The 13214-nt window shown below is 45.3% G+C and overlaps 1 protein-coding gene across 4 annotated transcripts in view; it reads left to right on the top strand.

Annotated features, from left to right (window-relative positions):
• LUZP1 (leucine zipper protein 1) overlaps positions 1 to 13214 on the top strand; it is an 88619-nt gene that overhangs the window by 64152 nt on the left and 11253 nt on the right. For all 4 annotated transcript variants that reach the window (XR_015722680.1, XM_045782347.2, XM_045782349.2 and 1 more), the window contains one exon: positions 9241 to 12427. Coding sequence is in view for 3 of the 4 variants with exons in the window: in XM_045782347.2 (XP_045638303.2) it covers positions 9359 to 12427 (3069 nt within the window). In the remaining variant the exon portion in view is untranslated. The remainder of the gene's footprint in view (positions 1 to 9240; positions 12428 to 13214) is intronic.

Genomic DNA, 13214 nt, shown 5'->3' on the forward strand with positions numbered 1-13214 from the left:
GTTACATTTTGGCTCTGAAATCCCATTCTGAGGAGTGGAAAAAGATCCAGATTTTCTTTTCCCCTTCTTTCCAACACGTGGTCCAATAACTAGAGTTAGACAGCCTGTGAATGATGTGGGGTTTTGGTATTTATGCCGCGTTTCCATGCATAGACCTGAAAGCCAGAAGGGGCAGTGTTGGAACAGGGAAAAGCGCCGGGACTGAGACGCTGCAGGTGGCGCTGGGCTTGGGATGAGTCATTCAGGGCATCAGCACAGGGCCTGGTATCTGTGCCGGCCACATCTGCTCTTGCCAATTGTTTTTGCCCTTGTAATCCATGAGTAGCTTGTTGACATTTTTACTATTTTGTGTTAATGGTTAGTGCCAAAGGTCTGATAAGTCATTTAATAATTGGGGTCTCGTTGAGCCATTCATTCATTGAATTTTAAGCATTAAATATGTGCTAGGCTTCCTGCTGGGTACTAAGAATACAGTGGTGAATAAGAAACAAGTTGCCTTGTGTGCTGTGATGGGACCAGTACAGCGCACTCACTGGAAGAGCAAGGAGCAGAGGCCCTGATCTGACCTGCGATTTGGGGAGGGACGTGCTCCAGGAGCTTCCAGGGGGAGGTACTAAGGTGGGATTTGGAGAAATGAGAAAGATTACCAGTCAAGCTAGTAAAGGCCTGGAGGTGAGGGAGTGCAAGGTTTGTGGGCTGCAAGGGCGCACACGGCGTTTGAAGGGGAGGCTGACCAGGTGGGCAGGGCCAGATCCTTCAGGGCTTCACGTGCTTCGTTGGGGACTTTGGGCTTCATCCTGAGAGCAGCAAGGACCTTGAAAGGATTTTGAGTAGTGGTTAAGAGCTCCTTGTCTTCACATTGCCAATAAGTATTTGCTGGATAGTTAAAGGGCTTGACTTTTCAGTTCTTGTGCTCTGCTAGCTGGTTCATATCCGAGTTTTGAACAGAACAGTAAAATTGGCACTAAAAGCCAAATGAATAAACAAGCAATAGGATTCTGGATTCTACTGATTCAGAATTAGAATTTCTAGATGGGCTGTACTAAGTTTAACATTTCTCTCCTCTGGAAAAGGAATTCGTTTATGAAAACTGTAGTATGAGTGAGAGTTGCTGAGGGAAATGTTTGGTTACTGTAAGCTGTTTTTTTTTTTTAATTTTAAACAGCATTATTGAAATCTAATTTATATATCAGAGTTCATCTCTTTAAAGTGTACAATTTAATGGCCCTCTAGCATATTTATGAGGCTGAGCTGTTTAAAGCACTTTGTAGAAGCATCATCATTTGTTATCTAATAACTGTTAAGCCAATACAGATTCTTTTAAAATGGGTTTATGGCCCCTATTTTATTCAGCTCCCATTTCCTTCACCCTGTGTATAAACTGGTCAGGTGTCTTTTGTTTTTACTGGACCACTAAGCAAAAGGCCAAAAGCTGAGTGGCACTCGAAGTAGGAAAAGTGGATGGGAAGAAGGGAAAAGGTTTTTTTTTTTCTTTCTAAATATATAAATGTGGGGTTTTTTTTTCCCTTCCATTTTTGAGAATGAGGAAGCATATAAAAAAGAGAAAGGAGACCAAAAGAAGCAAAGAGAAGACAGAGAGAGACGGACCCAGGAAGCAGAGTGGCGTAGAGGGGGACCAACCAGGGAGAGGGCAGAGTCCCAGAGGCTGAGGGAGGCTCTGTAGCTCCAGCACCCCCGCGGCCTTGGCGATTTTTAGGACCGCGCATGGGCGCCATCTGGCGGCTGGCGGCTTACAGTGCGACCAGGGGAAGGGAGCTTGGTGTTGGAGACGAGTGGCTTTTGGCATTTCCTCAGATCTTTCTCTTTTGCCCTGGGTTTTCTTGTGGGATCATTGTTGAGTTGATTCTTCTCTTCCGAGTGGTAGCTGTTCTTCTGTTATGGCTCAGACCACGTTCCCTCACTCCTTCCGCCTGGCTTTTAAATCTAACCTCATCACCCCACACCCTTGGTGCTGCTGTCACCTTCTGGTGCCCCAACCCCTCAAAGTGCCTCTGAATTCTCAGTGACTTTAGCTTCTTATTTAATGTCACTCTTTCCAGCTCTGGTCCTGTTAATTTGTGGTGCTTTCACAAGGTACAATTCTGTGGTCCTTGCAGCGCCTTTACCTCTAGCTATTTCTCTCTTCCAGTGATCTTCCTAGCCCATGCCTGCTCCCAGCAGTCCCATGATCATGGTCATCTGTGACCAAAAACTTCAGGATTTTTATTTTTGTTTTTTTATTAAGACTATCTTGGGCGGCACCTGGGTGGCTCAGTCCGTTAAGCCTCTGCTCTCAGCTCAGGTCATGGTCTTGGGGTCCTGGGATTGAGCCCCATGTTGGGTGGTTCTCCCTTTCCCTCTGCCTGCTGCACCCCCCCACCTCCCGCTTGTGCTTTCTCTCTTGCTCTCTCTCAAATAAATAAAATCTTAAAAAACAAAACAAAAACTCTCTTGGGGGCGCCCGGCTGGCTCGGTCAGTGGAACACGCGACTCTTGATCTTGAGGTTGCAAGTTGGAGCCCCATGTGGGTGTAGAGATTAAAAAAAATAAAATATTTTAGGAAAAAGACTATTTTAGAGTATTTTTTGGTTCACAGAAGAATTGAGGGGAAGAGATTTCCCATATACTCCCTGCCCGCCTGCCTTCCCCATTGCCAGCATTCCTCACCAGAGTGGTACATGTTACAGTTGACCTACACGCTCACGCCGTAAGCACCCAGAGTCTGTAGTTTGTTACGGTTCGCTCTTGATGGTGTACATTCAGTGGGTTTGGACAAATGTATAATGACACGTATCCACCATCAGAGTGTCATAGAATAGTTTCACTGCCCTTAAAATCCTGTGCTCCACCTCTTCATACCTTAGTTTTCGACATTCTCCATTACTGCAGCCCCTTGGATCTATCTAGAGATAGATCCCTCTCTGATGACCAGCTCCTGTCTTTCAAGCTCACGTTCTCTCCTGAAATCTAGCCTTGTATATTCAGACGGCCTCTTGAATATCTCCATTTGGATGACTAATTCATATTTCGTAACTAGTATGCCCCAGACCGAATTCGATCTTCCTTCTCACACTGCTCTATAGTCAGGCATCCCTGTTTGAATTGATAACAACTCAGTCCTTCTACAAATTCAGACCAAAACCCTCGGAGTCATTATTTCTTTTTTAAAGAGCTTTTATTTTATTTTCAAGACTGATTTATTTTAGAGTAAGCATAAGGAGGAGGGGCAGAAGGAGAGAGAATAGACTGCGCTGAGCGCGGACTCTGACGTGAGGCTTCATCTCATGACCCTGAGATCATGACCTGAGCTGAAACCAAGAGTTGGATGCTTAACTGACTGCGCCCCCCAGGTGCCCCCCTCGGAGTCATTCTTAATCCCCTTGTCTCACACCTCACATGCGATCCAAGAGCAAGTGCCGTGATTCTCCTTTCAAGTGGCCAGAGTCGGACCACTTCTTACCATGTGTGTGACTGCTCTCCTGGGCCAGGCCACAACTGCTTTTTGCCTGGATTACTGCTCTCACCCTTAACCTCTGTGGTCTGTTTTGAGCACAGCAGTCATATCAGGCTGTGTCTTGTTTTACAGGTCGTCTGTCTCTATTTTTTGTTATTGAGATAAAACATAGGGTGTACAAACCTTAAGTCCTATAGCTTGATGGCAGGAATCTGCCATCCATAGAACATCCCCCAGCAGTCTCCTCCTCGTCACGGTCTCCTCCGAGGTAGCCACGATCACCGTGGATTAGTTTTTGCCTGTTTTTCAACTACATATAAGTGAAATGATATAGTCCAGATTGGACTATATTAACTTTAAATCCAAGTTAGAGTATGTTATTCCTCTGCTCAAACCTTTGGATGGGCTTCCCTTTCTTAGACGAGAAATCAGAGTCCTCCCTGGGGCCTACAAGGTGCCCCCACTTCCTCTTTGACTCCGTCTCTCACTACTCTCCTTTTGTTCCCTCATCTCCAGCAGCCATGCTGTCCCTGTTCCTTGAATACATTAAGTATGCTTTTTTAGTAGTCAGTTTTTAATCTTCTCTGCCTAGAATGTTCTCGAAATATTCTTCTTTGCTTCCTTCAAGTCTCTACCTAGGTGTCACCTTGAGGCCTACCCTAATTACCCTGTTTAAAATTGCAACCCCCTCTCAGCACCACCCCCCCAGGCTTGTTTGTCTGTCTATTGAACTTAAATTTTTTTAAAGAGCACTCTTACATTTACAGCAAAATTGAGCAGAAGGTAGAGATTTCCCATATACCTCCTGCCTCCACACCTGCCTCCTCATTATCTGTATACCTGACCAGAGGGGAACATTTGTTACAACTGATGAACCCACACTGACACATCATTATCACCCAAAGTCCATGGTTTACATTATAGTTCATTCTTGGTGTGTTATACAGTCTCTGAGTCTGGACAGATTTATGAGATGTGTTCATTGGTACAGTTATCAGGCACGTAGCTTTATTGCTCTACAAATTCACTCTCCTTATCCCTTTCTAACTCCTGATCTTTTTATTGTTTCTATAGTTTACACAGTTTTGCCTTTTCCAGAGTGTCGTGTAGTTGGGATCACATAGTATGTAGCCTTTTCTTATTGGCGTCTTTTACTTTTGAGCTTCCCGCATCCATGTCTTTTCATGGCTTGGTAGCTCCTTTCTTTTTAGCCAAATAATATTCCATTGTCTGGATGGACCACAGTTTGTTTATCCGTTCGCCCACTGAAGGGCGTCTTGGTTGCTTCCAAGCGCTGGCAGTTAGGAATAGGGCTCCTAGAAACCTCTGCATGCAGTTTTTCCTCCTCTGGGTAAATACCAAGGAGTGCTGTTGCTGCATCGTGTATGGTGAGAGTATGTTTAGTTGTAAGAAATCACCAAACTGCCTTTGAAGGTAGCTGTATCATTTTGTATTCCCACTAGCAGTGGGAATTTCTGTCGTTCCACATCCTCACCTAGCATGTGGTGGTGTCAGCGTTCCAGATTTTGGCCGTTCTCATAGGTGTATAGTGGTATCTCCCCATTGCTTCGTGTTCCTGATGAGCTCTATTCGTAACTGCCATATGCCATATCGAGAGTATTTTCTTGGTACCTGTGTATATTCTCTGGTGAAATCTTTGGGATGGCCCATTTTTTAATCAGGTTCTTATTGGTGAGCTTTAAGGGTTCTTTGTATTTTGTTTATACTCCTTTATCAAATGGGTCTTTTGCAAATATTTTTCCCCAATGTGTAACTTGTCTTTTTATTTTTTTTGACATTGTCTTTTGCTGAGTAGAAGTTTTTAATATTAGTGGAGTCCAGTTTACCAGTTATTTCTTTCATGGATCACACCTTTGGTGTTCTAGCTAAAAAATCATCACCATACCATACCCAAGGTCATCGAAGTTTTCTCCTATGTTACCTTCTACGCATTTGATAGTTTTATGTTTTACTTTTAGGTCTGTGACCCATTTTGAGTTAATATTTTTGAAGAATGTAAGATCTCGTTCTAGATTCATCGATTTGCATATGGATGTCCATTTGTTCCAGCACCATTTGGTGAAAAGACTATCTTTGCTTCATTGGATTGTCTTTGCTTCTTTGTCAAAGATCAATTGACTATGCTAATGTAGATCTATTTCTGGGCTCTTGAATACTGCAGTTTTACAGTAAGTCTTGAGGTCAGATAGTGTCGGTCTTCCAACTTTGTTCTTCAGTATGCTTTGGCTCTTTGGGTCTTTTGCCTTTCCATACAAACTTTACAATCCGTTTGTTGATATCCACAAAATAATTTGCTGAGATTTCAATTGGGATTACATTGAATCTATAGGTCAAGTTGGGAAGAATTAACATTTGGATAATGCTGAGTCTTCCTATGCATGAACATGGAGTATCTCTTCATTGGCTTATCCGTCTTTGGTGCATCAGTTTTATAGTTTTCCTTGTGTAGATCTTGCACATATTTTGTTAATTTATACTTACGTCATTCTTTTTTGGGGGGTGGGTGCTAATGTAAATGGTATTTTGTGTGTGTTTTCTAAATGCTATTGTGTTTTTAACTTCAAATTCCACTTGTTCATTGCTGGTATATGGGAAAGCAACGGACTTTTGTATGTTAACTTTGTATTTTGCAGCCTTGCTATAGATTTTTTTTTTTTTTAAATCAGTTTGAGGAAGTTCCCCTCTATTCCTAGTTTGCTGAGAGTTTTATCATGAATGGTATTGGATTTTGTCAAATGCTTTGTCTGTAATTTTTGATAAGATCATTGATTTTTCTTTAGTCTATTAATATGCTGGATTACATTAATTGATTTTTGAATGTTGGGCCAGTTTTGTATTGGGATAAATCCCACATGGTCATGGTCTGAAATTCTATTTATACATTGCTGGATTAGATTTCTAACATTTTGTTGAAGATTTTTACATCTGTGTTCATGAGAGATCTTTGTCTGTAGTTTTCTTTTTCTTGTAATGTCTTTGTCTAGTTTTGGTGTTAGGGTAATGCTGTCCTCATAGAATGATTTAGGGAGTATTTTCTCTGCTTCTAACTTCCGGAAGAGTTTGCAGAAAATTGTATAATTGGCATAATTACTTTTTAAATGTATTTTACAGTTACTAGTGAACCCATCCGGGCCTGGTGTGTTTCCTGTTTTTGAAGGTTATTAATTATTGATTCCATCTCGTAAATGTATAGTCCTATTCAGATGACCTATTTCCTTCTTGTGTGAATTCTGGCATATTATATCTTTCAAGCAATTGGTCCATTTCATCTAGGTTATCAGATTTGTGGGTACAGAGTTGTTCATGATCCTTTATTATCCTTTTAATGTCCATGGGGTCTGTAGTGCTATCCCCTCTTTAACTGCTGGTATTAATAATTTTTATCTTCTTTTTTTCTTCATTGGCTAGAGGCTTACTGATTTTGCCGATCTTTTCAAAGAACCAGTTGATTACTGTTTCAATTTTACTTTTCTTCAGTTTACTTCGGTTTTAATTTGCTTTTCTTTTTCTAATTGCCAAGGATGAAAGCTTAGCTTATTGATTGTGGATCCTTTTTCTTTCCTGATATATGCATTCAATGCTATATATGCCTCTAAGCATTGCTTTTGGTACACCCCACAAATCTTGAAGTCTCCATCTATGGTAGTGGTTTCATCTCTTTCTTTTTGCAAGTCTGTAAGTTTATGCCTCATATATTTTGATGCCCCATTGTGTTAAGTGCATATACATTAAGGATTGTTATGTCTTCTTGGAAAATTGAGACTCCTTTATCATGTCTTTACCCCTGATAAGTTCACTTGCTCTAAAATCTGCTGATTGAAATTAATGGAGCTACTCCAACGTCCTTTTGATTAGTTAGCTTGGCAGATCTTTCTCCATCCCTTTACTTTTAATCATTACTTTAATCATTATATATTTTTTAAAAGATTTATTAGTTTATGTGAGAGAGAGAGAGCAGGGGAGGGGCAGAGGGAGAAGGGGAGCGAGAGAATCTCAAGCAGACTCCCCGTTGAGCATGTTACCCAAAGTGAGGCTTGATCCCACGACCCTGAGATCATGACCTGAGCCAGAATCAAGAGTCTGACGCTTAACCAACTGAGCCACCCATAAACAGCTTTTTCAGTGAAGGTCTGTTAATAATAAACACTTAGGTTTATGTTTTCCTTTTTTTTGTTCTGAAAGGGTCTGAGATCAAGACCTGAACTGAAATCAAGAGTCAGGTGCTTAACTGTCTGAGCCACCCAGGTGCCCTTTCTTTTATAAAATCTTTTTAGGGGCGCCTGGGTGGCACAGTGGTAAATCATCTGCCTTCGGCTCAGGGCGTGATCCCGGCGTTGTGGGATCGAGCCCCACATCAGGCTCCTCCGCTAGGAGCCTGCTTCTTCCCCTCCCACTCCCCCTGCTTGTGTTCCCTCTCTCGCTGGCTGTCTCTGTCAACTAAATAAATAAAATCTTTAAAAAAAAAATCTTTTTAAGTTTGTGCTGCCCTTTGTAATCTGCTTATATCTCTTCTCAACCACTGTATCTCTTCATTTGCATCTAATATGCCATTTTTCTATTTCTAGTGATTCTTTTTGGTTAATTAAAAAATCTTCTGATCTTAGTTGATACCATCTTTTTCTTATCTCTGGGTTTGGATTCCTTTTATGACTTTAAACATTAGAATGTGCTTAATATGGGCTCAGTCTTACGAACTTTGGTTCTTCTTTGTATAGCCTTTGTTCAGTCATAGTAAAATAGTGGTCCTTGTGTTTGTGTGTATGTTTTAAGATTTTATTTATTTGTGAGAGAGAGAGCGAGCGAGCATGAATGGGGGACAGAGGGAGAGGGAGAAGCAGGCTCCCCACTGAGCAGGGAGACTGATGGAGGGCTCGATCCCAGGACCCTGGGATCATGGCCTGAGCCGAAGGTAGATGCTTAACTGACTGAGCCACCCAGGTGCCCCTCCTTATGTGTTTTGTAATTTAGAATTGTAAACCCAAGGTTCAGCAGGACTTTATCTTTGGGACTCTTGTGTGACCTGGGTAGAAAGTGTATCTCTCCAGAATTTTTTTGTTAACCTCTGGTAGGTTTCCCAGGGATTTTACCAGGCTGAGACCACTTTAGATTCTCAGTGAGGACAAGGTGATACCAGAACACTCAAAGCAGTGTCAATTTGAGCTCAGAACTCAAGTGAAGGCATGCCCCAAATGATCAGTTCTCTAGGGGTATAACCTTTTCTTTCTCCCTTCACAGAGCCTAGGTCCTGTTATCTCCCTAATGTCAGTGAGGTGATTTTCTTTTTCACTAATCTCTTTCTTTCTCTGAAGCTGTCATAGTTCTGAACAATTGTATGATTATTTACTGCTTTGTTACCAAGAGCTTTCTATGCATTATTTCAGAACAATAATGGGGAGAGATATGGTAGGGATCATTATACCCATTTACAACTGAGTAAAACTGAAGCTGTTTATTTAATGATTTGCAGAAACATAAGGACACTCCTGAGATTATGTAGGTGGCTCACGGTGAAGATGAGAAATGAGGCATTCCTCTGTGTCTTTTTGCCACGCGGCCACTGGTAGCATTCTTTATTAGGATGAAACTAGATAATCACCTCAGTATCAGTCATGAAACACTAGTGTTTTCCTGCAGGATTTTTAAAATTCATTCATTCAGCACATCTGAGCACCTGCTGGGTTCTAGGCACAAGAATTAAAACAACTGGGAGCTGAAGTAGAGACGTTAGATTTGCGCCTGACATGCTTTCTGCTTTCCTTCTGTAGCCTGATAATGGTCTCCAGCTGCCAAAGAAGGTTGTGGATGCCAAGAGAAAGGTAACCATTTCTCATCCCCTCGAGTGGAACTGCATGCCGGTAGGAGCCCGCACGGCTGGCAGTAGACATGGCTGAATTTACAAGCTACAAGGAGACCGCCTCTAGCCGCCACCTGCGGTTTAAGTTACAGAGTCTAAGCCGCCGCCTCGATGAGTTGGAGGAAGCCACAAAAAACCTCCAGAAAGCAGAGGACGAGCTCCTGGATCTCCAGGACAAGGTGATTCAGGCAGAAGGCAGCAACTCCAGCATGCTGGCGGAGATTGAAGGGCTGCGCCAGCGGGTGCTGAGAATCGAAGGCAAGGATGAGGAAATTAAGAGAGCAGAGGACCTGTGCCAGCTGATGAAGGAGAAGCTCGAAGAGGAAGAAAACCTCACCCGGGAGCTGAAATCTGAGATTGAGCGGCTTCAGAAACGAATGGCCGAACTGGAGAAGCTGGAGGAGGCCTTCGGCAGGAGTAAGAATGACTGTACCCAACTCTGTCTGAGTCTGAATGAGGAGAGAAACCTGACAAAGAAGATCTCCTCTGAGCTGGAAATGCTCAGGGTCAAAGTGAAAGAACTGGAATCCTCCGAGGACCGCCTGGATAAAACTGAGCAGAGTTTAGTGTCAGAGTTAGAAAAGCTGAAATCATTAACTCTGAGCTTTGTAAGTGAGAGAAAATACTTGAATGAAAAGGAGAAAGAAAATGAGAAACTGATAAAAGAGCTCACTCAGAAACTGGAGCAGAACAAAAAAATGAACCGAGATTACACAAGGAACGCTTCTAACCTTCTGGAAAGGAGTGACCTACGGATTGAGGACGGGATCTCCTCCACACTGCCGTGCAAAGAATCAAGAAGGAAGGGCACTCTGGACTACCTAAAGCAGGTAGAGAACGAAACAAGAAACAAATCAGAAAATGAAAAGAACCGAAATCAGGAAGACAACAAAGTTAAAGACCTTAACCAAGAGATTGAGAAACTTAAGACACAAATCAAACATTTTGAATTTTTGGAAGAAGAACTTAAGAAAATGAGGGCCAAAAATAATGATCTTCAGGATAATTACCTAAGTGAGCAAAATAAGAACAAACTCTTAGCCAGCCAGCTGGAGGAGGTAAAGCTACAAATCAGGAAACAGAAAGAGCTAGAGAATGGGGAGGTGGAAGGGGACGAGGCTTTCCTGTCCAGCAAAGGCAGGCACGAGAGGACTAAGTCGAGAGGGCATGGGAGTGAGGCACCCGTGTCCAAGCACGCGCCCCGGGAACAGTCCCCTCAGCATAAGCGGGAGAGGCATCGAAACAGGGAGTTTGCTCTCAACAATGAAAACTATTCTCTGGGCAACAGGCAGGTCTCCTCTCCCAGTTTCACCAATAGGAGGGGAGCCAAAGCTTCCAACGTAGGGGCGGCTGCAGACAGTGGGACTCAGGAGACAAGGAGAACTGAAGACCGATACGCACCGGGCTCTTCTCAGAACGAAGGGAAGAAGTCCAGGGAGCAGCCGCCAGTGCTTAGCCGCTACCCGCCCGCCGCTCAGGAGCACAGTAAAGCGTGGAAGGGTCCCCCCAAGCCAGGTGCTGAGAGCGGGTTGAAGGGAAGAGTGGAGAAGACAACACGCACATTCAGTGACAATACCACCCATGGATCTGTTCCCAGTGACATACTGGGTAGAGCTGACAAGGCTTTGGACTCCTCCACTGAGGCCCTCTTTGGCAAGAGGGGGCAGGTACCCGGCAATGGAAGTCCGTTAAATCAGGCTGCAGACTGTGGCAGTCCTAAGGGGATTGGCTCCCTGGCCTCATCTCGAAGATCTTCCTCAGAAGGGCTCTGCAAGGGCAAAAAGGCGGCCAGTGGCCCAGAGGCTAATACCAGTTTCCCCAATTCCAAGCCTCCACTTTTATCAAAGTATCCTTATAGCTCCAGAAGCCAAGAGAACATCCTTCAGGGCTTTTCAGCCCCAAATAAAGAAGGCATTGATCAACCCGTAGCTGTTGTGATGGAAGACAGTAGTCAGCACGAGGCCCTGAGGTGCCAAGTCATCAAGTCCGGTGGCAGAGAGAAGCCAAACTCAGATGACGACGTGGACGTGACCTCTCTTGTCACTGCCAAGTTGGTAAACACAACCATCACTCCGGAGCCAGAGCCCAAACACCAGCCCAACTCTAGGGAAAAAGCCAAATCCCGAGGAGGGCTTAGAACCTCCCTCTTTGAGAATGATAAAGATGTTGGGACGGAAAATGAATCTGTGAAAGCTGTTAGAGCCTCCACCACTGCCGCGGAGTTTCCAGATGCCAATGGCGCTGGAGTGAAGAGCCAACGGCCCTTCAGCCCCAGGGAGGCCTTGCGCTCTAGAGCCATCATCAAGCCTGTCATCATTGATAAGGATGTGAAGAAAATCATGGGAGGATCTGGAACCGAGACCACCACGGAGAAGCAGAAATCCACCTCCAAACCAGGGCCAAACAAGGTGACAAGCAGCATAACTATCTACCCCTCGGACAGCAGCAGCCCGAGATCCACGCCAGGCGAGGCCCCGCGGGAGAGGCACACATCCACCAGCAACATCCAGGTTGGGCCAGCAGAGCTCACGTCAGTCAGCAACCACGTCAGCTCTCCCTTTGAGCTCTCCATCCACAAACATGACATCGCCCTGCAGTTCACAGAAGCTGAAAGAACAGGCGATGGGCCCCTGAAGAACAGGCCAGAAACCGTGGTCTCTCGGAGCAGCATTATAATCAAGCCGTCGGATCCTGTGGAGAGAAACAGCCATGCACCCGCAGCGGAGACAATCAGGTGGAAAAGCCATAGTGCCCCTTCAGAAGTGGGCTCTTCAGATGCCAGACACGTCACTGTGCGCAACGCCTGGAAGAGTAGGCGAGACTTGAACTCTTTAGAAGACCCCCCAACTCGAATAGGTAGAAACGTGGAAGCTCCCAACGCCTACACCCAGAGGGCCTCCACAGACTGCTCCGACCTCGGCCAGCCCAGGTTGTACCTTTGTGAGCAGGGCGTTCAAAGGGCAGGAAATTCAGGGGACGGCCCCGAACTCGCCTCCAGAAGGACCCAGAGTAGCCTCACCGTGTCCGAGGTGCTCACTCGTCGGAATCGGGTGGGAGACACTGCCACCACTGCAGCCTGGAACCACTCGGCAGGCACGGTGAGCCCCCTGCTTTCCCTCTCTCCCTCCCCTCCTTCCACTTCCCTTTTCTCTGGCCTGTGTGACTCAGGATTAGGGGGCTGGGCAGTACTGGGAGCTGGGTTGCTCAGGGACTGCTGAGCCTCGGCTGGGTTTGGCCTTGAAGAAGAATGAGGTAGCTGAAGAGGGTATTTTGGCAGAGAGCAGCATGAGTTTCCAAAACTTTTCCCAGCGAGTCTCTTCTGTATGTGAAGGCCACACAAAAAGAAGAGATCTGGCCCCACTCTCTGGGTGTGCCAGGGGAGCCAGAGGAGTCCCCTCAGAGCCCCACCGAGCGGCACCCAGCAGCACAAGAAGCCGCGCACAGAGAGGAGAGCCAGGGAACGGGTCTCCGCAGCAGAGCTCGGCCGGCTGCTGGCATGTGGGGAATGAGCAGAGCATGGGCTTATCCTGGGCCTCCTTGACTTGCTTTGTGCCCACGTGTCACCCTCTCTTTTGCCCCAGACACCTAAGTCATCGTATCCTCCATCTGAGGGCAGGGCTGGTCCAGTAGGCTCATTACAGGCTAGATAAATCCCCAGCCACCTCCTCTTGAAGGTCAGAGTGTCAGTGGAGTGAAGGGGAAGCCTCCGGGAGTGTGTTCTGGATACGGAGCCTACGAGGATGCAGGACATTCAGCGCGGGTTGAAGGGATCTGCAGTGGGGCGCAGGACTCCAACCTCCACTGTTTCCTTCTTTTTAAAAGGCAGGGGACGGTGCATTGACTCGAAATGTCCTGTAAGCCCTCACAGGGTGCTCAACATCTGAC

The sequence above is a fragment of the Ursus americanus genome, chromosome 33 (genome assembly GCF_024610735.1).
Source record: "Ursus americanus isolate L20-20 chromosome 33, mUrsAme1.1.p, whole genome shotgun sequence".
Taxonomy (NCBI): domain Eukaryota; kingdom Metazoa; phylum Chordata; class Mammalia; order Carnivora; family Ursidae; genus Ursus; species Ursus americanus.